Genomic DNA, 26,279 nt, shown 5'->3' on the forward strand with positions numbered 1-26,279 from the left:
GTTTTTAGCAAAATTGAGAACACAAATAGCATGCTGATGAATATACCTTTATTTGTTTGCTTCTTTACAAAATGTAACTTGAAGTTAGCTATAACATGATGCTCAGGTCAAAATATTTCATTTTCGATAGAAATGTTAACTAATATGCTTTGCAATATTGCTTTTAAATGTCTGCATGCAGTTGGTCTTTGTATTTTTTGGACGGCTTATGTTACAGGTTAAAGAGAGAAGTATAAACCATCATTGTGCTTCATATCATTTTCATGTAACCTTAACACCTCACTGTGAACATTATAAATGACTGTTTCTCCTTTAGGAAAAGACTTGTTAAGAATGATGTATGAAATAATATGTATTTTGCATGTCCTGTTTGTAATGATAAAGGTCATGTAGTATCATTTACATAATCTCCAGCCAGAAATCAAGTCCTGCAATATCTCTGTATAACATATACATTATTTGAGGTTTAAAACTCATTATTCTTGAAAGTTAATTTTACAGTGAGTGTAAATGATCTATCTTACGGCTGCTTTTCTGATCATTCTATAAAAATAATATAGCAAAAAATGCACAAATAGCAGGAAAACCAACAGAGTGATGCATTTCCTTGACTCTCTGTGTACTCGATTGGATCTTGATTGATGGCAATCATTTGTCTTTGTCAAAAAGAAAGAAAAAATCAGACATTGAAATAAGAGTGCTATCAAACTTTCTACAATGGCAAGAAGATTCTATTAATGTGGCCTCAGAGTATTAACTGTCTCTGTTGGAAAATGATAAAGAATGTTAATTCTTTTCTTGATCATATGTAAGTGTAGAATGCATTATTGTGTCACTGCAGTAAGATTAAAAGTGGCATATTTCAAATTTATGATCTGCTAGTATCAAAAGTTAAAATAAATTACAAAAAAGTAGGAAAGAAAAAAGCTAAATGGAGTAAGTTTTCATGCTTCTGATTCCAGTTTTTCAAGAAAACAATAAATGTTCAACTATCAAAGTGTCGTAAAATCCTTAATGCTGCATTCCACTTGATATTGTAGCTTTGAAGAGCTACTTCAAAGGCTACAGAGTAAGAACATAAAAATATATAAAATAAACCTTTTTAAAAAATGGTTTAAAAAGATCAGTATTTATCTTAAGCATTTTAATTAACAAAACAGCAGGGTTTAGGAAAAAAAGTACCTTGTAGTATGGCATATTTTAATGTCCAAAAAAATGCATCAGTAATTTGAAGATATTTTCTGGAAGATCACTTGAGTTAGAGAGGTTAACATTTCTGTTTTACATATTTCATAGTATGATATGGATTATTATCTACTATATATCATTTTAGTTACGAACTTTTATTTAGTTAATGGAAACATAGGTAAAGCATATAGCTATTAAAACTAAATGCATCCCATATTGGCAGCACTTTTTCCCCCTTTCAAACTATTATTGTCTTTGCAAATATACTACTACTGATATCAGGCAGGGTCAGTTTTCAGTGGACTATGGGGATTTTCCTCTTACATTTAATGAGATTTCAGTGAAACTGTTCAGAGCTTAACAGCTCTTTAAACAGTCACAGCTCTTATTATTTATCTTGCCCATCTTAGTTAAGTCTGGAGTGGAATAGAGATGTTAGTTTGCATTTGTTTTTCTTTTTCTCTTTTTTCTACTTGTTTCTTTGTTTACTTCTTTTCTTTTTTTGCAGTAGCTTTAATCTGCAGCACTAAAGCATAATTGAGAAAATAATATTTTTCTATGAGCCTGGACTGCTACTTTAATCATATTCCTGACTTCTCTTAAAATCCTTAAAATATCTGACCATTGTGTTCCCGTGAACAAGCTATCATGTTCTATGTATGACCATGGAATCCTTTAGTGATGACAGCATTCACCAAATAAATATATAATTTGTATATTTTCGTACAAAAATAAATACATTAAATTGCAACCTGAAGCCTTAACTAACATCTTAACTACTTAGGTCCAGTCAAAAATCCAGTTCAGATCACCCGTTTTATAATGGGCTGTGGCAGCATAAGAATGTTTAGGAGTGGTTTTTCCCTCTAGACTAGAGCAAAGTTGTCATTTTTGTCATTTAGTGGGAACAATCCCTTTTCTTACCCAAAGACAACAGTGCTTAGCCACAGGAAACTTTATGTTTCTGCCACAGTGGTGGGATTCAAATTTTTTTTTACTACCGGTTCTGTGGGCGTGGCTTGGTGGGCGTGGCAGGGGAAGGAAACTGTAAAATTTTCATTCCCTCCCCACTCCAGGGGAAGTTTACTGCAAAATCCCCATTTCCTCCTGATCAGTTGGGACTTGGGAGGCAGAGGATAGATGGGAGCGGGGCCAGTAATTACCGGTTCTCCGAACTACTCAAAATTTCTGCTACCGGTTTTCCAGAACTGGTCAGAACCTGCTGAATACCACCTCTGATCTGCCAGAAAGAACCTATATTGTTATATGAATTTTTGCACCTAATTTCTTTTATTTCATTGATTCTTACAGTAGTTCTATCACCTCTTAGCTATATAATAAACAAACATATGTAAGCCAAAATTTACTCATAGTATGTAAGAACCAAAAGAATTGTGTTTCTTCCTGCTGATACTAGCAGTCTCTCCCAATCTGAATGGTCAGAAAATGTGTGGACTTTTAATAGCCAGAATTCTAAGCAATAGTCATGCTGGGATGGCAGTTTTGGGAACTGATACACACATTGATGCAGCATCCAGCCTGGGGAATTCTAAATGTAGCCTTAGAAAGTGGAAACAGAATGCACCTTGTCTGACATAATTTCTTCTGATGGGAAAAGAGTGGGAATTTCATCACATAAACCACTTTAATGGCACAAATTGGATGGAATACAGAACTAATGAAGGTAATATGTCCTGTGAGTTTTGTAGAGATGTAACATGCACAAATTAAACTATTCCCTGTACTTATATAGAGTAGAAAATTAGTTTTGGGTGAATGTAATTTTTGTTTTAACATAGATGTTCACACAAAAATGTCTACTTCTCACTTTGGACAAAATTAAACAATAGGCAGTTTGTAAGGTGTGAACTGTTATCTAATTTACTTCTATTCTTAATAGGGTAGAATAATAACATCAGCAGTAAAGAGAAGGGGATTAGAATAATTTTACATACCTTATTTTTCGGAGTATAAGATGTTCCAGAGTATAAGACATACCTACCTTTTTTGGGGGAGGAAAACAAGAAAAAAAATCTGCCTCTGCCTCCCAGCAATTTGACTCATTGCAGCAAATAGCAAACAGCCTGCTTTAGTTTCATTTTCATTTTCAGCACAGCCTGATTAACACAAGAAAAAAAAATCTGCCTCCCAGCAATTTGCCTCCTTGTAGCAAGCAGCGGAGGCCTGCGCAGCAATAGGCAATGGCAATCCCTGCAGCCTGAAACAGCTGAGGGTCGGGAGGCTGATCCAACTGACAATCAACTGCTTGTGCTAATCAGGCTGTGCTGAAGCTGAAATGGGCTGTTTGCTGCTTGCTGCTTGCTCCAAGGAGATAAATTGGTGGGAGGCAGGGGCCAAAGAGGCCCAGCTGGTGGGCGGGGCTACATTCGCTGTATAAGACGCACCCAAATTTTCACTCTCTTGGGGGAGGGGAAGTGTGTCTTATACTCATATTCTGAAAAATACAGTAAATTTGCATAAATTGTCTGAGCTGATTTGCCAAGCAGACTATTTTATTATTGAAATAAAGTTCTAAATCATTATATCCTATATCCTCTAAATCAGTGGTTCTCAACCTTTATAGTGCTGCGACCCCTTTAATACATGCTGCAACCCCTTTAATACAGGACGGAGGCATTAAAGCGGAGACTCCTCCCCTATTAAGTTTATCACGCCTGAAGCCAGATTAGGCTAGCGATTGGGAGTGATTGCAGCTGGCTTGAGAGGGAGACATCAGAGCAAAAATTTCTCTCTTTTTTAATTTATCGCGCCTGAAGCCAAATTCGGCTAGCGATTTGAAGAGCCTGCAGCTGGCTTGTGGAGTCAACCATTGGAGCGCGATTCTTTGACTCGCAAGTATACTTCACATATTTCCGATGGTCTTAGGCGACCCCTGGCAAATCGTCATTCGACCTCCAACGGGGTCGCGACCCACAGGTTGAGAACCGCTGCTCTAAATGTTACTTGGCAAAATTGACTTTTGTATGCTAAATTAGAAAAAAGATTGGTCAGTTAATTTCATTTGTAATAAAATACAACATTCTGTTTAGACATAGTACTGTTATACTGTTCAGGAATAATACAGCATGGTCTAGAGTCCATGCATAACTTGACTTCAATTTTCTAAACAACATGGTCTAAAGGACTGAATTGAAAAAAGGAACTGTGTGCTGTTTGACTAGTATAGCTGAAAATCTAAATTACATCACTGTTTCCAAATCAAAACTGTGTGATTGTGTAGGTGTAGGGGTGGGGGGGTGGCGGTTGTTATAAAAGAAAGTCTGGAGCCGAGGGAGACCACTGTTCCTCAGATTGCCGGTTGTGAATCCCTCCTTGTGAAGTGGGGCCATAGGGGTCAGTTGGGCTTGTTAGTCACGTACCTGGCTCCTTGCTGCGTGATGACAGCCCTGCCCGAGTTGTTGGAGGTGGTTGCCGGGGTGGCGGTTGAGACCCCTAGACTCATGGTCATGGGGGACTTTAACCTGCCTTCTTCCGGCACATCATCAGCATTGGTTCGGGAGTTCATGGCCTCCATGACGGCCATGGACCTGACTCAAGTAGTGGATGGCCCCACCCACATCGGGGGAGGCACACTGGATTTGATTTTTATCTCTGGTCAGTGGATGAGTGATCTGGTTTTAGGAGATGTAGTTATTGAGCCGTTGTCATGGTCAGATCACTCTCTCCTTCGTCTAGATTTTCAGACCGCCATCCAACACCGCAGGGAGACGGGACCAATACGGTGGTTCCGTCCCAGGCGCCTGATGGACCCGGAGAGGTTCCTGACGGAGCTTGGGCCATTCCCTGAGGATCTTGCCCATGGCATGGCTGAAGAACTAGTCGCGGCTTGGGAACGAGCCGCGGCCGGGGCTTTAGACCGTGTCGTGCCTTTGCGGCCTCTGACCCGGCGTAGGTCTCAACCAGCTCCTTGGTTCTCTGAGGAGCTGAGGGAGATGAAACGCCGGAGAAGACGCCTAGAGAGTGTTTGGAGATCCAGCCGTTCGGAGGCTGATCGGACACTAGTTAGGTCTTTTAGTAGGACCTACCTGGTGGCACTGAGGGAAGCGAGACGTTCCTTCGTCTCCTCCCTCATTGCGTCGGCAGATAACCGCCCGGCCGCCCTGTTTCAGGTGACCCGCTCCCTCCTTCAACAGAGGGTGCGGGATGACCCGTTACAAGGGCGAGCCGAGGAGTTTAACGGTTATCTATACGATAAAATCGGTCAGCTTCGGGATGGTCTGGATCAAAATTGCGTGGATCCAGGTGAGATGTCAGAGACCCGTCTTGTTGAGACTGTTTGAGATGGATTTGATCCTGTGGCTCCCAAGGACATGGACAGGTTGCTGGGGAGGTTGAACGCCACCACATGTTTACTGGACCCGTGCCCCTACTGGTTGGTGCTGGCCACACAGGAGGTGACACGAAGCTGGCTCCGGGAGATTATAAATGCTTCTTTGTTGGAGGGGGTCGTCCCCGCCGCCTTGAAAGAGGCGGTGGTGAGACCCCTCCTCAAGAAGCCCTCCCTGGATCCGGCTGTTTTAGGTAATTATCGTCCAGTCTCCAACCTTCGCTTTACGGCGAAGGTTGTAGAGAGTGTGGTGGCATGTCAATTACCCCAGTACCTGGATGAATCTGTCTATCTAGACCCGTTCCAGTCCGGCTTCCGGCCCGGTTATAGCACGGAGACGGCTTTGGTCGCGTTGGTTGATGATCTCTGGAGGGCCAGGGATAGGGGTTTCTCCTCTACCCTGGTCCTATTAGACCTCTCAGCGGCTTTTGATACCATCGACCATGGTATCCTGCTGCACCGGTTGGAGGAATTGGGAGTGGGAGGCACCGTTTATCGGTGGTTCTCCTCCTATCTCTCCGACCGGTCGCAGACGGTGTTGACAGGGGGGCAGAGGTCGTCCCCGAGGTACCTCACTTGTGGGGTGCCGCAGGGGTCGATTCTCTCGCCCCTTCTGTTCAACATCTATATGAAGCCGCTGGGTGAGATCATCAGTGGCTTTGGGGTGAGATATCATCTGTACGCTGATGATACTCAGTTGTACTTCTCCACCCCGGGCCACCCCAATGAAGCTATCGACGTGCTGTCCCGGTGCCTGGAAGCCGTACGGGTCTGGATGGGGAGAAACAGGCTCAAACTCAATCCCTCCAAGACGGAGTGGCTGTGGATGCCGGCACCTCGGTACAGTCAGCTGCAGCCGCAGCTGACTGTTGGGGGCGAGTTATTGGCCCCGATGGAAAGGGTCCGCAACTTGGGCATCCTCCTGGATGGACGGCTGTCTTTCGAAGATCATTTGACGGCCGTCTCCAGGAGAGCTTTTTACCAGGTTCGCCTGGTTCGCCAGTTGCGCCCCTTTCTAGACCGGGGTGCCCTATGCACGGTCACTCATGCGCTCGTTACATCTCGCTTGGATTACTGCAATGCTCTCTACATGGGGCTCCCTTTGAAGAGCATCCGGAGGCTTCAGTTGGTTCAGAACGCAGCTGCGCGGGTAATAGAGGGAGCTCCTCGTGGCTCCCACGTGACACCTCTCCTGCGCAGACTGCACTGGCTACCTGTGGCCTCTCGGGTGCGCTTCAAGGTTTTGGTGACCATCTTCAAAGCGCTCCATGGCATAGGGCCGGGTTACTTACAGGACCGCCTGCTGCCACCAACTACCTCCCACCCACCCGTACGCTCTCACAGGGAGGGACTCCTCAGGGTGCCATCCGCCAGGCAGTGCCGACTGGCGACACCCAGGGGAAGGGCCTTCTCTGTGGGGGCTCCCACCCTCTGGAACGAGCTCCCCCCAGGATTACGTCAACTTCCCGACCTCCAAACCTTCTGCCGCGAGCTTAAGACACATCTATTTATCTGTGCAGGGCTGGCCTAGGGTTTGATTTTTTTTTTATAAATTTAATTTTAATGGGGTTTTGTATTTTAACTATAGTTTTAAATTTGGCCTAATGGAATAAGTTTTTTAAATGTTGTTTTAACATGTATTTATATTATATTTTATGTTTTATAAGGCTGTAAACCGCCCTGAGTCCTTCGGGAGATAGGGCGGTATAAAAGTTTGAATAATAAATAAATAAATAAAAATAAATAAATATGTTTTAGAAGACCTTTGAAATCTCCAAACACTGTTGCATTTCCTTTCCACTTGAAGTTTAAAAGCCAATCCCTTGATCATTACAAAAACATGACTAGCTGACAGTAACTCACTACTCTATTAGACTTGGCTTTTGCAATGTGCTCTATGTGACTTTAAAGATCCCATGGAAACTGCAGTAGGGAACTTCCAGGGAAGTTAGAGTGAACTGTAGACACAGAACCAACAACCATAGCAAAGACCAAGAAACCAATGACTGGATCAGTTCCTTAGAACCTCTTCTGATAAGGAGAGGTTAGGAAATTGCCCATATGTTTTCTTGATGGTGTCTGCTCATGAAGAAGCAGTAGGATAGTCATTTTCCATGGGTTGTGAGTGCCAGAAATGAAGGGATAAGTCATCTTGTTCACAACCGTAGTCCAGCCTTTTAAAGGAGACTTAAGTTTACAAACCTCATTTTCTAATCATTTTTGGAAATTGCCTGTTAGCCATCTTAAAGCTATTAGAGATATGTTTGAAAAGTCTTCATCAGGTACGTTTATCTTCACTTCTGAAGAAAAGGAAAATTAATTATAAGTTTAAGAACTTTAAAAATTTGAAATAAATAAAGTATTAAATAGGATTTTGATCTAAGAAAGTTATATATTATAAGATCAGATATAAGATCAAATATTAAAGAAAAGAGCCAGAAATGCTACCTGTAATATTGTCAGTAATGATGTCTATGTATATGGATAGACTATGTTTAAAGGATCTTAATCAAAGAATGACAGATGTAGAACAAATTTTATCCGACAAGACAGAGAAAGTACTGAAAGAGCCACAAGTGACAGGCCAAGAGAATGATTTGGAAAAAGACACTTCGATGGCTAGGCAAAAGTAACAAGCTGAAGTTTTAAAAATTAAAAAAGAAATGCAAATAATTAAAAGAATGACCTGGAAAATGTTTTCTTATTAGATTGCTTTCGTTGCTTTCCAATACATTTCTGAGTGCAGTTTAGACTTTAAGGTAAAATTTATATCCAGAGAACTAGGCTTTAAACCTGTAAAGAGCTACACAGCTTGGCAGCAAGGTACTTTCAGGACCACCTCCTTCAAATAATCAAAATCTAATATGAACTGTGGAATTAAGGGAGGCTGAGGTAGAGAAGGAATGCTTTTCTGTTATAGTTCTAATTTTCAAAAACAATGAACAACTTTCCAAAGGCAATTTGAGTTCCCACAAGCCTGTGGTCATTTGGAAATTGATCAAAGCAAAGCTGTTTCAGACAGCTTTTAATTAATTCATTAACATAATACCATCAAAATATTAATTTAATATGCCTGTTATTGGGATGATCTTTAAATTTAAATTAATGATAAGATTTTTCATAGTTCCACTACTTTACTGGGTATTTTTTTGGTCTGTAAACTTCAGTGAAAACAAACATCCAAATATTTTAGTCCCCAGGGATTATCCATAGTTTCAGATGAAGATTGATTTGCCTTTTTCTGGTAGCTGAAGCTGGCTGGATATAAGGGTCTCTTTCTCATTTGAATAACAAATGCTGTAATAGTTATTATTTTTGTCCTGTGTTCTACTTAAGAAGGCTATTGAGACAATTAACAATTGTTTATAAAAAATAAATTATTTTTTTTAATTTGCATTTATATCCCGCCCTTCTCCGAAGACTCAGGGCGGCTTACGTTGTGTTAAGCAATAGTTTCATCTATTTGTATATTATATACAAAGTCAACTTTTATTGCCCCCAACAATCTGGGTCCTCATTTTACCTACCTTATAAAGGATGGAAGGCTGAGTCAACCTTGGGCCTGGTGGGGCTTGAACCTGCAGTAATTGCAAGCAGCTGCTGTTAATAACAGACTGTCTTACCAGTCTGAGCCACAGAAATAATTCCATGAATGAGACATGTGATTTTATATATATAGTTTACATTATATTAAAGAAAAGCAGTATAGGTAGTCCGTAACTTACAATGACAATTGACCTCAAAATTTCTGTTGGTAAGCAAAACATTTGTTAAATGGGTTTTGCCCCATTTGACCACCTTTCTTGCCACAGTTGTTAAGTGAATCACTGCAGTTGTTAAGTTAGTCACATGGTTATTAAGTGCATCTGGCTTTCCCATTGATTTTGCTGGTCAGAATGTCGTAAAAGATGATCATATGAGCCTGAGACACTGCAAATGTCATAAATATGAACCAGTTGCCAAGCTTTTGATCATATAACCATGGGGATGTTGCAAACTGGCATTTCATTTATGGACAGACACCTTGATAAAATGAGAGTAAATTTGGTTAATATTGTTCATCCCTATCTGCATGAAGGCACAATGCATTTCAAGTCAGAAGTATAGTTTAATTCCTGATGCCTTTTAATACTTAGAAATTATTTCGGCTAGATTTATACTGGATGTAAAGCATTCCTTGAACTTGAGCATTTTTCTATTTAAAATCAGAACAATAATCTTCTGTTGTTGAAGGTGTATTGGATAGTTATTTATTTAAGTAAGATTTAGTTTGTTTGCCTTTTACAGACATTAAAATCAATTGGAAATAAAGAATACTGTATGTCTAAAATTTAAAATATAAAGCAAGAGACTTTCATAGCATGTATCCTGTTATAAATGGTGTAATCAGAATTTTTATTTACACTAGGTTTTTTTAACATTGATACAATGGTGAAATTCAAACTTTTTTACTACCGGTTCTGTGGGCATGGCTTGGTGGGCATGGTGTGGCTTGGCGGGTGTGGCAGGGGAAGGATAGTGCAAAATCTCCATTTCCACCCCACTCGGGGACCAGCCAGAGGTGGTATTTGCTGGTTCTACTCAAAATTTCTGCTACCGGTTCTCTAGAACCTGTCAGAACCTGCTGGATTTCACCCCTGCATTGATAGATATTGCTGTTAATTTTTTAAAAAAAATGGTTGATAATCACATCAAATTCTGTTGTAATCATTTGAACATATTTAAAAAATGGTCATAAGCACAATTTCATGAAGCAACTTCTATTCATTTAGGAATGGAATGAGATTATTATATAATACACACACACAGAGAGACTGAGACTGACTAAAATCTTGTAAAGTTTTTAGTTTTTAGCAGAAGAATTAGTAAGTTGACATTTAAAAAGAATATTTATGAGTTTAATACAGGAACTGGCAACTCCATCATTAAGTGCTGTGATCATTAAAAAGAACAGGGTGTCAGACTCCCGGCCCATGGGCCAGATGTGTCATGTGCTGGCCACGCCTATGCCTGGTTTAGCAAAGGGGGGAAAGTCCTGATAGGTCATGTGATGCTGCCGTTATCGGGGTTTGACACCCCTGAAGTAGAAAATCACATGTCCATGGTGAAGTTATGATGTCATTTCTCACGTGACTGTAACTTGTGATTTTAGTTCTGCATTCTTCATTAACTCTACTTGTCAGAAGCCAGTTGTGAAAAACGCAAATGGTGACTTGGAATGCTGCAGTGGTTGTAAATGAGCACCAGTTGTGAAATGTCTTATGGTAGTTCCTCAGCTGTTAGCTTTGAGTTTTTTAATAATTCCTTTTCTCTAAATGCCCTTACTCCTGTATTCAAGGGCACAGTTTCCTCCTCCCAGTTTTGCTTCAACAGCTTGCTGTTTTAGGTTCTCAGTTCTGTGAGCACCTGCAACTCTTTTTACCAACGCTGAAAACACTGCAGATTGCTGTCATATAACTGGAAAGGGTACATAACCTGAAATTACTGTTCCTGGTATCACAGAATAGAATTGAAGAAAAGTATCTGAGGAGATCTTATTCATGAGAATAATTTATCTGCCATTTCCTGGCTCTCAGTGCAATGCAGTTCTAATGGACTGGTCCATAACCCCACATAACAATATGGTCTATTACTCTAACATTTATGCTTGTTAATGACACTAATGTTATTGTCTTTAAACAAACCTAAGGGTAACACATTGATAACATTATTACATGCTCATCACAAGTGTGTTTGTTATGAGGATAATTGATAGTTTCAACTTCTAGACGTGTCAGTCAGGCACTTTCCTCGATGGTATAAAACTCACATTCATGACCAGGCATAAGCAAACATTTTACCTGCATGATGTGTTTAACCTCCAGCCCAGGAAACAGGAGATGTTTTTCTTTGAACAGGCATCTTGTGAAATGAACTCCAGACTGGTCTCCTGTTTTCATTACAGCATGTGGTTTATTAAGGCTACTGGTCTGAACTTTCTGTTCTGCAGAATTACGTTTCACATATATAAGTTTTAGTTTGCTTTTTAAACTAGGCTTGCAATAGGGATTGCTGCACTAATTCATTTTTATTTCCATGAAATATTAGCTTTGTTTTGGTCACTGGTTATTCCTCATCAAATTTCTAAAATCTTAGATTGCTTCTTGAGGATTTTTATGCCTCAAAATAAATGATGTCCTATTCATACTTTTTGTGTAGAGGAAAATTGCATTTTGTGGGGTTTTTTTGTTTTTTGTTTTTTGCTTATAAATATTTTTTCTTTTTTGTAAAATTGTAGCCATGGTGCTTTCTTTTCTGCTGTTAAAAAAGAAACAATTCCACAAGAAACTGATAATGTGGTACTGTGCCAAACAGAAGTACTGCTGATAATTTCCAACCAGTATGAAAATGCTAGAATTTTGTAAACATAGGAATGGAACAGATGAAAGTGTAATGACAAATAATTACATTGGTTTATTTGTTCAACCTGAGATCTGCTGTTTGCATATATATTTATGGAGGATAACTGGGGTGGCTATTTTGGGAGTGTTTCTGTCAGTGGCCTTCCTCTTTAAGGAAATAACATTTTAATTGCACTTCCTATGTCTGTGAGGTTTACCTGACTCCCTATACTATGTATTTGGGGCATCAGAATCTCTGTTGTTATCTCGAACTATCTATTCTACAGTATATCTATGTTTTTCAAGTGCCTTTTATGTATTTCCATGTTCCTTTAATATGTTGCTTCATGATTATATATAATTTTAGTAATTTTAACTTTCCTAAAAACATAATTTAATTTCATTAAAAGTAGAGAAAGATCTTAATCTATTAAGGCTTGACCTTAATAATTTTACATCTTTGAACAATATTGTAGTACAAGATACTAGAATTTATGACAGAAGCTCTTAAATGTTTAAAAGCCTCTACTAGGGGTTAATTATCACATGTTTGTGGCACTAGATACAATATTTCTCAGTACAATATATACAAAAAAATATCAGTTTAGGTAACTAGTTATTGGTACTGATTGCCAAACTGATTAATAGACTCCATTATACAATTCTCCAGAAGATGAGGAACAATTTGCGATTCGAGACTCCTATCTGAGTTGATACTTGATAATAATTTTAACAGATAAGTGAAAAAAGACAGAATGATGAAGTATCTGTCCAGATTTCATGACTATCAAATAAATGCACATAGAGGCAGTAGTAATCTGCCTTTTTTTCATACTTGATGTGGTGAATTTTAAGTTATTAATCACAGTTTGAACAAATGTAGCTTTTTAATGCATGTTCCTTCCCTTGATAAATCCTACAAAATAAGTTACTAACTAGTTTTGAAGATTTCATTTTAAATTTCTGAAATAAATATAGATAGTAAAAATGTATGTATTCCATTTACTATGAATGCAAATAATTTACAGAGTAATAAGAATCACAGTCAGGGAAAAGGAAATAAGGATGTTGTTTTTTTAATTAAGATTTTGTTGCATGTATATTTTTAGGTTTCATATGATGTATTATTTAGCGTTGATTTCAACTTATAAGAGGAGAAGTTTATAGATTTTCATTTACTCTCAAAAAATAAACTTTTACTATTTCTGGAGATTAAATAAAGAAATCACTGGTACTGTGAGTCTGTATTCATTTGTAATCAGTAAATTAAGCTGAGCAATTTATTTTTCAAAGCTGACATATGTACAATGATTATTACCTCATAAAAAGAAATGATAATATAGAAAGTAATTTTTGCCCACAGTCTTACAATAGATATTTCTTTATAAATAATATAATTTGTAATTGGCGAATGCAGATTTTGGCAGTATATCTCAGTGTTATTCTGCAGGCTTTTATTATTTTACATATTTATTTGTATCTCTGGGTATGAATACATATTTGAATTGGCTGCTATTGCCATTTTTAATAGATAATGTACAGCTTTATAGCACACTTGCTCATGATATGTAACAAGATAGGACCTGGCATTTATATATGCCCATATTAAAAATATCTATGCATATTTGAATAATACAATGTGGAAAATAACAAATGTGGAAGAACCTTTTTATAAATGTAAATTTTGAGACGTATTCTTTCAGTATTCTCACCATAACATGAAGTTCTTAATTAAATGCAAAAATCTAGCTACATAAAAACAGAAACCAAATCTGATTTGCTTGAGAATAAATTGTTATTTCACTCTCCTGGAATAGTTTATTTAAAAACAGGAAAAGGAAACAAAAAAGGATTTTTTTACATTCTATGCCTCAGGGGCTAAAAGTAATGAATATTTTAAGAGATTATTTTAATTAAATTCCTGCAGATCTAAATAGAGTAATATTTTATTATCACATACATAATCATGTAACAGAAGTATTCATTAAAGTTAACACTTTCTCAACCAAGAATTCATGATAAGATTTAGTGACCTTGTACAAAAAGGCACAAATTAGGAAGAAAAATGAAGGGGGACAGACTTTGATTAATATAGGTAATGCTATACCATATTTATAATAGCTTTTCCCTATTCTGGTTTATAAATGCAGTCACTGAGAAAGATGCCCTGCTGAGGCTGAAATGAGGCTGAAATCGGAGCACATGCCACTAGAGTGTGGGGAAACTGATCACACTGTCAGCAATTCATTTCAAAATGATGTATTTAGTGCTCATTTCACCTTCTAAGAAAGAAAGGAAAAGGAGTTTCTCAGACTGGAAGGTGATACTGTTATTTTCAAGGACATATCTAACTTAGATTGTAGAAAGGGTTTGGGGTGCCGTTTTTAAAAAAGGAAAAGAGCAAACAAGGAAAGCTTTATGCAGAAATCCAGTGCTACCATGCTGTTTGGTAATTGCTAACATATGTGGCTTCTCTATTTCATTGTAGTCGTCCTCGTGAGTTCTGGCGCCTTGACTACTGGGAAGATGACTTGCGGCGCCGGCGACGATTTGTGCGTAACCCCCTTGGATCGACACATCCTGAAGCGACCTTAAAAGCTGCCATAGACCACGGTCAGTGTAAAATCTACTCACTGTCAATAGTCTCAAGTCTATATGGCAATGGAGATAGAGAACTTGATTGCTCTAAGAGAGCATGAACTGTCACAATTGGAGTTCTCTTCCTTGCGTTTCAGACCTAAGCATTTCAAGACCTTATTAGTCATTATCTTTTAGCAGCATCTTCCTTGGAAAAATCCTTTAGGTAGAGGGTTCAGAATACCAGAAATTTGAGACAAAGGTTTAAGATTCTCTCATTCCCTTAAGTTTTAATAAGCTTTTGTGATAAATTGTTGTATGTATGAAGTTGTAGCAATATAAACAAAATATATTTTCCTGTGAGAAATCACTGATTATTTTAATTAACTTCAGATTAAAATGAAAATTGTGCATGAGTCAATGATATTCACAGGAGCTCTATTTTAATTTTCCTGCATTACACAAGTCAGAATGAAAGCTTTTCTCAAAATATAAGTAAATTATAGGAAGATAGATAGATACCTAGATAAGATAGATGACAAGCAGGTAGACAGACCAACAGACAACATAGGCCAAATACCTTAACCTCTTATACTTATTCTTAAAGCGTCATTTCTGAAAGAAAATGTTTCCAATATATTAGAGCTATAATGTCAAAAACATGACAGAAGTATTTTAAATACATGATCAAATAGAAAAGAGTCATTAGTACAACCTTAACCTATAATGGTATTGATCACCTCATATTTTGCTAAAGGAGGTGAAAAATCAGATGTAGGATTAATTAGGCCCTTCCTGCTTTGGGATTGATACTATACACACAAAGAGATTTCAAGAGTGTAAATTGTCCTTAACAGTTATATTTAGTATAGTTTGATGCTATCACTTGCATTGTTTTTCAGAAGTACAGTAATGAAACAGAACATTAGTTCATTTTTTGTTTAATTATCAAAATATTATAATAAGAATTCAGTGATTATATTTTAAAATGTTTAAATATAATTTACTAAGTTTTAAATCATAATGCATTAGTGTAAAAATAGATCTATCTACATGAAAGGTATTAAGTTGTTTTAAACCATATTTGTGCTTAATTTTAAACCTAATATTTAATTACTAATTGTATAATCACACATGGTGAATACTATATGTGTATATATATATGTGTGTACATATATATATGTGTGTGTGTGTGTGTGTGTGTGTGTGTGTGTGTGTGTATTCATTCCCCACCCTCTCTGTGCATGCAGAGTGAATGTTGTAATAATACAGAACTGTAATAGGCTATATGGTATGCATTTTTCACTGAAGTTATTGTGAAAAAGTCAAGCAAATAGAAAAATGAAAATATATTTACACAATTAATTATATAGGTGATTTCATTAAACATTATTTGGAAAGGCTTTTGTGCTACAATACTGTTTTTTTTTCTCGAATACCATACTCACTATTACCGTTTTTTGAGTTTAAGATGATAAAGAATAGTCTTAATTCAAATATTTTTTAAATCTGATTCTACTTCAATCCTGTACTTGCAAGTAGAATATAGCAAACCACTGAAATAAATCTGATTTATTGAATTAGTGTGTATACAATCGAAGCACGGGTCTATTGTTTCTAGATTATATGTGTTTATGCCACAAAAGACATTAATGCAGAAAAGGCATAATTTCTAAGATAGTTTGACTTGGTATGGCAGACAATACTTAATGGAATAAATAACAATTATTGTATAGTTTTTAGATAGGTTAGGTTTGTGAAAATATCTTGACTGATTAATTGGTAAACCATTCTAACCTTTTAAAAGTAAAACCTCTCTGTCCCTACATTCAGCAGATGCATATATACACACATACTAGAGCATCAAATACTTGCTCAAAGTAAAAATGCCTTAAAATTGATTCACAAAACAATTTCTGTGTGCTGTATCCACAGCTGAACAGATACCAGGTGATTGTGCAGGAATATGTTTTTTCAGCTGTTTCCATTACTGTGCTGTTCAAGAGCTTTCTTCCTTCTATAATACAAATTAAGGGCTGTGGATTGCTTCACATTCAAAGAGAAAAAGGTGCTTTGGAGCGTGCAGAGATTCCATTGAAACAGCTGCCTCCTATTCCTTAAATCAAATGCACCTTTTCTTAGGATTGTGTGGCTGCCTACTACAATTCCATAACTGGCAAAAGGCGCAGCTGAATTATGGGCAAATATTCTGCTTATGCCCTCCACATTCTTGAACCACTTTTTTTGCTTTCAGCACTGAAACAATGTATAGTCTTAATTTAGTTTAATGTTTACTAATGAAAATAGTCTATAGGTAGCAAAACTAAATAGGAAATAGAAAGGAAACTGAAATGAACATCTACAGTCTTTGTAAATTGTATTCGAGCTAGTATATAAGCATAGATTAACTTCAGGATGACAGGTATATTTGCCCTTTGAATGGCATGGCAGAGGTGACAGTATAAAAAAGTAAACCAAGACAAAGGCTAGATTAAATTAAATGTATAGTGAACAAGGTTCTACCTGAATTAGAATTTTGTAAGGAGCATCAAATCTCTTTCTATCCTTCAGTATATCACAAGTTCTCAATGAAATTATTGTTCTGTTCTATGGTTTCTTTAATTGCAGAATAGTCTATTTTAAGGTCTACAATTTTCTACAATTCCTTTTGGTCAAAGCAATTGGATTCAGGCTCACTTATTTTCTACAGTGCAGTTTATTGGTTTAATTCTAAATACATCAGCTCTAGTACTTGAAGATTGTATATAGTTTATATATGATTTCTGGAAGAAATATTCTCTTTGTTATATTCATAAATTTATTTTTCACAACCATTGTAATGTTTGTTAATTTCTGCTGTCTTCTAGATGTTCAGTTTGTTTTTGTTTGTTTTGTTTTTTTTTAAAAAATAGAAGGGAAATAAATTGTAATTGCAAGCCTGTACAGTAGATTATTTGATACCGTAGGTAGTTCAGAACAGGACTATTCCTATAGTTCCTCCCTTCAGGAATGCAGTTTATTAAATATTGTTGTTGGAAGAAGTGGAAGAGGTCCAGAAACAATCAGGCATAGTATACTAAGACCAGAGAGCAAAAATCATGTCCTCCTTTAGCCCCATTTATGTATTTCAGTAGCCATCTCTTCAAGGAATTGACTTGGTTTGAAGGAGAGCCCCTGGTGTAGAGGTGGCAGAGTAAATACCTTAAGACTAATGTTCTCTGTTCAGACAATCAATATCAGAGCAATGACTATTCTCTGGGCTACTTTCTACTTAAAAACATTTTTTAAAAAAATTCTGACAATTTAATTGCCCTTCCCAAACACACATTAACTTGCCTCTGAAAAAGGACTATAGGATATTTTTCAAAGAGTGAAGTTCCAAATGGCTATTTTTAAAAGGCTTTATTTATGTCTTGAACAAAGCTTGCTTTCCCTTGGACCTGTTTTAAACTCAGGTGTTGAAATTGCTCTTATCATTAAAAAAAAAAACACTTACCAGTACATAAAAAGTATCCTTTGTGAACAGATACATATTAATTCTCATTGTAGAAATGTTGCACACAAACAACTATAATAAATTATTTACACTGAATATATCATCTTCTATTTTAAAAGGACTTTTCGCATGGGTTATAAAGACTTTACTGGGTATAATGAGTAATCCCACCCTTATGTATTTCTTAGGAAACATATTCTTTTCATAAATGAATACAAACAAAAAAATCATATTTTCAGTCATCAACTTTGAGAGTATTTTTAAAAGAGTTTACAGAAAATCTAAAGACATAAACATTTTAACTTTATTAAAGAATATCATGATGATATTCCATAACAGGTTACAAGTAAATTTATTAACATTAGAAATGAATTTATTAATATGAAATCTTAATGTATAATGTTTTTTAACTATGTAAAATAAAAAAAAAACAGTTTTATAAAGCTAAGCATTTCAATTTACGTCCAGAAAAGGAGAAAAAAATTGTTCACAAAAAAATAATCCATACCAGATTATCAAAAAACATTAAATCAAAATAAATATGCAGAAAATGATAGGTTAAAATGATCCTCCTCCTGTGACCCCGTTTGATCTATTGGAGAAATTATTGAGAAGATCATCCTAAAAATAAATATCATGACAACATATCTGGCAAAGTATAAAGGATATTCATTGAGATATTGTGAATCTAGGAATGATATGAAAATTTTGATCTGAACCGTTTAAGAAGTATACATTATTGTAGCTTTTATATTATTCAAAACAATGAATAGCAGTATTTAAACTAACTGAAATTTCTTAGTTGTTGTCAAGGCCACTTTATATAAAATGAATTGTAAATATGAACTTGAGGCAACTTCATCCCACAATTTCATGTAGAAATTCAGAAACATGATATGTAAAAACAAATTCAATGTCAAACATGATGTTTAAAAACAATCAACATTTGGGGGTGGGGTAGAGGAAGAAATTTGAAATACAGTTCTTGAACCTATTATATTTTTCTGAGAAGTTGTGTTTGCATTCTGCCCAGTCAAGAATTTCTGGAATTTATCATCAAGTCAATGTAGAAAAATTACATTGTTAATGAGATGAATTATCATCTCTGTTTTTCCATTTATGTGGGCACATTCAGGGAGGAAAATAAGTGAGGCAGTAACAAGTTGGTTAAGATTATTTTCAAATTATTTAAAACACTTTGTATTTTCAAGGCAACAAATGAATCTAGGATTCTAAATTCTAAAATATAATTGGTTTGAACAGCCTGGTAGCTTATCTGCTGAGGTCTGAATGGTTGGAAGTGTGATTTCCTGTAAAATCTACACCTGAGGAACACATGTTCTAAGATCTCAATATCACACAGGCATCTTCTGTAGGAAAAGGGTATCTGATTGTATTTGCCATGTATAATTGCAGAGGGAACAGCATTGGAGTATGCTATAGAGAAGGCCCAGTGATATTTGGGATAGGATAACTGGTGTAACATGGAGGCAAGAACTGTACAAATTGGTTTATGAGGATGAATTCAAAGCCTTGACCTTCAATCTTTCCTTGGAGAGATGAGTCAGGGAGAGATGAGAGATGAGGATAAAATATCGGATGGTATCAGAAGGCAGTGAGATACAAGAGAATCAAGAAGGTCAATGCTCCCTTAAATTTAGTTTAAATCATAGACACAGAAGTTAAAGGAAGAAAATGAATTGAATAACAACTGAAAATGAATAGGAGAGAAGCATAAAAAATGGAATATGCAAATTAAAAGCAGATGAAGATACAGGAGGAAGCTATTAGCTGCAATAAGCTGATCAGGGTCTGGTCAGTGCTTCAATGGGAGACTGAACACATTGCATTAGATCTAATGTGAAAGGAAATAATATAAATAAAAATTTAAAATGCAGAAAAATTAATATTAAGTAATATAAATTTCAATGTTGTCACAGGACAAAACAAGAATAATACTTATTTGCTTGTTTTGGTGGTACGATCTAATATTTATCGTTTTACAAAATAGTCGCCCTATTAATTGCTTTTAAATTATAATTATGAAGTGTTAACAACTAAGAAATAATCTAATGTTTAAGTTCTTCCTCAATGTTTTAGAATGCTTAGCAACACTGATGCCGCAAAAAGGTATTTGACATTAAAAAATTAAATGTGGAGCAAATTCACCTATTCTTCCCTGAGTAGCAATAAAAATTCAAACAGTGTGATATGATAAATACTAAATATCAAGGCTAACTATTATGAATAGATGACTATATTGAATGAATGAATGAAAGAAAGAAAGAAAGAAAGAAAGAAAGAAAGAAAGAAAGAAAGACAAAAATATCCCCATTTTTTTTTGCAAGGAAAGGATAGTACATGACTTCGTCTTTATTTCTTAATTATTTTATAATATGGTGATAATTGTATTAAAACTTTTAAAAGCTAATTTTATAAGCAGTAAGCTCAGGAATCCACAAATTTACTGTGGAATGAGCTTTGTTCAGCAGCTCCGTGGGCAAAATCCCATATGAGCAACTTAACTCCACTTCCCACCAGATGTCAGTCATGTGCTCATCTGTCACTATTTTTCTATCTTAACTGCCAGAATTAATTTCCACAATTATGTCAGCAGGTGAAAGAGCTGTCAGTCAGAGACTATTTTGGCCTATAAATCAGTTAGTCACCACTTTATTCTCTTGAGCTAACTTGCAGGCTAAGATGCAAGGGTTCAAAAGAATGCAATTATCAGTATATTTCAGTAGAACTTCCAAAAGTTTTTTCTCTTTCTCTCCCTCTCTCTCTCTCCTCCCTCCTTCCTCTCCCATTTATATATAAAGCAGTTTCAAAGCATTGCCGGTAAAACTTTCAAACAAAACTGTCAGATAACAAAAATGATTGGCCAGCAGTATGATTACGTCAGCTGGATAGTTTGTTCTATAGAAAGCATATGGCATAATCTAAAAGAATAGCTATGTAATCTCATGTCTTAATCACATAAACATTTATGTTTTCAAGTCTGCTGATTATGACCTGTGGTTTTAATTGCGTGGAGCACAAATTAGAATCCTGGTATGTGCTGTTAAATTGCAAATATTGTGGCTTGAAACTAGAGTTGCTTTTTGTTAAAGAAAAGACAATTTCCTGGAACTTCTGTATTCCTCTTCATCATATTCAGCACCTTAATTCCAGAATTGGAATTTCTTGGCATCAGTGGCCTTCAAGGGTATGGGTGGGAAATACTTGTTTCATGAAAGTGAACTTTTTTGTGTTTGAGTTAATTACTCAAAGCCAATGATTTTAAAAATGAAATTGTAGGCTATTAGAAAAAGTCAGTCCATCTGTTTAGTTAAATAATGATTTTTCACTTAATTTGCTTGAACGCAAAGTTAATTTTGGTGTGCGTTTGACTACTCTGGTGGCGTTGAATGCATTCTGTTTATATATGCTGATTTATTAGCCAAGCTGCCATACACCAAAAGTGCATCAAAATTATGAAATAATTTAAAAGAAAAGCAAGTAAACTGCAATTCTTCATGACCAGTGTATGTATCAGAGATCAGGCAAAACAGTCTGGCTACATGATAAAATAAAGAAAAAGAGTCCTAATCTTACTTCATCACAGAGCATAACTATCAGCTTCTGATGGCCATTGCTACATTAAAAAAATTTACAACCATAATAAGATGTTTCAATAAACTGGTTTCACAGTATCTGACTTATAATTGCTGATTGAAATAGGTGAAAGAGGATGCTGTCAAACGGTTCAAAAAGCTCAATATATCAAGAATGATTATAATTTTTATTAACTTTTTTTGGTCTTTTGTTCAGTTGTGTCGGATTCTCAGAGCATGCCTGGATAAGTCCCTGCAGTTTTGGAAGGAAGGTTTTTTAGGAGTGGTTTGCCATTGCTTCCTTCTAGGAGAGACTGATTGGCTCAAGTTCACCGAGCTGGCTTTATGTCCAAGTGGATTTAAAGCTCACAGTCTCCCAGTTTTTAAACTGATGGCCTAACTACCATACAAAACTGGTTCTGATTAATAACATATTTATTAACATGAATGTTGTAGATGTAACTTCAATGCCTGAGAGCACTTAAAGGGGTAAGGTAAAGAATATTACTATATCTGTCTGTTGTCATCATTGAAGTGACAGCAAGTTGTCAGTTTGAACCAGTTTAAATGCTTTCTATGTGGAAAACGAAAGATATTATAAAAATATTTAGCCAAGAGAGCATCTGCAAGCATTCATTAATGATGATGGGATGTATTTAATCTGTATTTGAACATTTAAGACATTAAGCTTTGCCATGAGTTTTTATTGACACAAAAGACATGAAGTAGACCCAGTAAGGTAAATCAGGATCTGTTTTTCCCAGCAAAAGAAAAGCAAACCAATTTGAAAAAATAGGCTGTGTGATTCCTCCTGCTAAATGTTTTTTTCCAACCAGATTTTAAGTCAGTAGACTTTCAAGTGGGTCTCAATAGAGTCCCAGAGGAGTTCCAGTTGGAGAAGTGCATTTTTGTTTGAACAGAAGCTTCACTTATTGAAGGGTCCAGTTATCCAGAGATTTGTAGGATGATGTCATCACCATGAAGATAACACTCAATTCTATCCCTCCCTTTCAAATGAGTAAGGAGAACTATTTATGTATGCTTCACAGCTTCTGGAAGCAATGATATGCCCGATCCTGACAAACAAATCAAACTATAGTAACTATAGATAAAACAGAAATACTGTGGATAGGCACTGTTTAGACTGAGCAAACTAGATTTTAGATAAGGTAGAGCATTTCCTGAAAGAACAGGCATGTAGCTTTGAAGAACATGATTCCAACTTGTCACTAAAGACATATACGACTTCACTGGCATGGTCAGTTTCCAAAACTGGACTGGGATAAAATATTCTCATTAATCCATGCCATCATTACTGCTGATTGTTATGCTTCTCTTGAAGACAATCCATAACTGCAACTGGTGTTTAGTTGCTAAGGAGGGCAGCTAAATAGAATCATGATAGTGATTGCTTGTGCACTGCTGAGTCTATGTTAAGGGATGGCCTCAAGCCAAATACTTTTTAGAAAATCTAATTTTTCAGTGCAGCTTGAGTCATAAGATCAGCTGGGAGAAGTCTGTTGTAGGATTGCTCATAATAGGATGGCCCAGAGTGGAGCTTATAAAGCATGTTGCAATCATGAACATCTTTCCCAAGGAAAGTATGGTTAATACCATGCTTTCTACAGATAACAACTGAATACTTACCTGTTGATCAGGGTATTTGTAGGTACAAACTGCTTTTAAGTGAATAATTGAATTGTATTTTATAGTCTTGTTTTGCAATAGTTTGTTTAATTGTTTTACCTCATCGTTGAAATTCTTATTATATACAACTCTGGCCTTCTTTGAGCAGAATAACAGCGGTAATCACATGAATGATTGTGTAGGTACCATAATTTTATCTTATAAATACACCCACAATAATATACTTATGAAATGGAGGTATTTTTGAAGTTGTGTTACTTAAGTAGGCTGTATTTTAGACTGAATACCCATTGATTTTTGCCTTGAGTTATTACTGCCACTTTACCAATGATAGTGGAAAAGCCAAAATGCTCGTACGGTTGGCTAAAGTACAAGAAGTAGTGTTTTAGCCACATCATACCTATAAGCATAGGTAATATATAAATCCTTATTCAGGCATTTTTCAATAATGTTTTAAACCTCAGTACCATAGACTATTGATTATCAAATAATCTGTTGATATCTGTTAAGTGACAAAAGATATTAGAAAAAAAATAGCATGTATAGAAAAGTTTCTAGAATTATTCTTGAAAAAAGTGGCATCCATTTTGATTTCCTAACTTAATAAGTATGAAAGGAGTTGCTCAGCTTTAAATAAGACTTAGTCTAATTGTGACAAAGTTTTATAAACCACAAAATGATACATTGTGTCAAGTTACAGACAGTCTGTTAAAATTTACAAACATTTGCTATCTGCTTTATTTTTATTTTTTGCTGTCACTTATTTAAAAAAATCTTAGAAAGCAACTAGATTACTAGTGAGATTCTACTACTGAGAATTAAATATTAGTGCATGTGTATTTTACTAACTTAAAATCCTCAAGGGAGAGTTAATTACAGGAAAACCTTTCTGAGTATCAACTGCATATTTTCCATGACAAGAAGTTTTTGATTTTCACTGAATAAGTCCAGAAGTAAGAGTGTTGTTTAGTTATATCCACAAATATATTTAAAAGGAAAAGGAAAAAGAAATTATTTTCCTGCTTTCATGATTGTTACTGGTAAACAGATTTGCAAATATATTTCAAAGCGTCCGGATTCAGAAAAAATATGGAATATATTAAAAAGAGGCTACATTTTAAATTGAACTTAGAATTTGAAAAGCTAGACATAGATTCTAAATTGATTTACTTTATGTATTGTGTTAATAGTTTCATTTGAAATTTCTGTTCATATGCTTGGAGACACAATTAAGCTTATATATGGCCACGAGGGATTGCCTTCCTCTGTAAATGTTTGCAGATTAAAGGTTTTTAAAAATAATTCCTTGGAACCTTAAACTGTGTATGGCTGTGATCAAAACGTAATCAGCTTTGGATAGAAGCTGGCTGGCCAGGATATGTTTGACATATGTTTCCAAAGAAGATGGAGGCCAGTATGTCGCTTCTTCTACAACAGAAACTAAAATGGTCTATACTTTTACAACTCTTTTCTATATTAGAAATCCAGATAAGTTTCATGTGTTCTGCAGCTATATCACAGCAGGTAATATATAAGTAGTGGGTTGCTGCTGCCTCCTATCTGTTTCCTGTTGTCAGCTTTAAATACAAAGAAAATATATTTAGAGATGGAACAATAGCAATGCTGAGAACAAAATCAGACTAATACGACATTCATTTACTTCAATTACAGAAGTTAACTCCTTTAATGCATTTTCAAGTAGAATTATTCGAACAGACAGTTATGTCTTAATACTTTTATTTTTAAGTAAAATACCTTTACTTTTGTTCGGAAAAACTGGTAAATTTTTAATTTTGTGATACTGGAGTAAGAAAGTTAGTCTTCCTGAAGCTGGTCTTTTCCAGATGTATTAGATCCCCATCCTCATCATTTCCAGGCAGCATGGCTTTTATGAGAGTTATGGGAGCTGACATCCAACCTATTTGAAGGTCAATGGGTCAGAGAAAGATGGTATAAAGGCACTTCAGCGCTGGCCATATTTAGACTAAAGTCCCGTTCATTTCAGTAGCCTCATTCCTTAAGTAAATTGTGTTTTACTGCAATTTTAAGAACGAAGTGGGTTGCAGCCTAACTTTATCACATCCTTTCATTTTGAGGCCCTGCAGCATTAAAATCCTGCAGATTTCTCCTCATGCTTATCACTTTTCCCTTTCCACCCTGCATCCTTTGAAAATATGCGTGTCTATATCCCGTGTGTAAACACACCGGTTTCTATGAGATTTCTTGTGCTGGAGTTGAGCTGTTAATACTACTTCTGTAAAGGAAGGCGCTGCTGAACCCTACCGCTGTGTTTCCCCCCTCTCCTTTCCGTCGAGGCACTGTGGCCGTACATCTCCTGCGGCGCAAGGGAAAGTCCCGCTGAGCGCCGTTTTGATGGAGCCGCGTTCGTACATCGCAGCCTCCGCTTGAACGCAGAGAGGCCGCGAGTACTTTCCCGCTTACTTGCCCTGAATTCATAGGGCACAAGTCCGAGGAAGCCGGTACGACCGACTGGTCTCCGCTGGCCAGCCGTGCCGGAGCGATCTGAGCACTTGTGTCCCCGGAGAGCTTCTTGGCCAGGCGATGCCGCCGCTTTCCTAACTCGGTTCTGCCGCTGCAGACAGGCGGGGGTCTCTTAACTATCTGCGTGTTGCCCCTGGAGCCTTCAGATTCTAAGCGCCTTTTAAAAAAGAGAAATTTGCCACGTTGCTTTCCATGTAGGTATGTTGTATTTAAAAAAAAACACCTTTAAAAAAAAATCCAAAGTTGCCTTGGGTGACTCGGTTGGTACGAAACGGGGAGCGTGTCTTAAAATATCTTGGCACGGAGCGGGCCGGTTCAGAAGAAGAAGAATGCGAACTGTCATTCATTCTTGCGCTTGGGGACAGGCAGCCTCTGCTGCCGCCTGTAACGCGGACAAATGTCGCCAACGCGGCGCCAGGGTCAGCCTGCTATTTCCCCAATAAAGGTGCGTTTCACACAGGCTTCGTAGCTTGAAAGGCACTGAGGGACCCCGAGCTGCCTTAAGTTCTGCAAGTTTGAATTTCTATCCTCCCGTAGCAGCCCTG

General features: G+C 36.5%; 1 protein-coding gene across 4 annotated transcripts in view; it reads left to right on the top strand.

Annotated features, from left to right (window-relative positions):
* The window catches only part of LRBA (LPS responsive beige-like anchor protein), a 395,942-nt gene that overhangs the window by 175,794 nt on the left and 193,869 nt on the right, over positions 1–26,279 (top strand). For all 4 annotated transcript variants that reach the window (XM_058193740.1, XM_058193737.1, XM_058193738.1 and 1 more), the window contains one exon: positions 14,405–14,529. In XM_058193740.1, coding sequence (XP_058049723.1) covers positions 14,405–14,529 — 125 coding nt within the window. The remainder of the gene's footprint in view (positions 1–14,404; positions 14,530–26,279) is intronic.

This window comes from Ahaetulla prasina, chromosome 8 (assembly GCF_028640845.1).
Source record: "Ahaetulla prasina isolate Xishuangbanna chromosome 8, ASM2864084v1, whole genome shotgun sequence".
Lineage (NCBI taxonomy): Eukaryota > Metazoa > Chordata > Lepidosauria > Squamata > Colubridae > Ahaetulla > Ahaetulla prasina.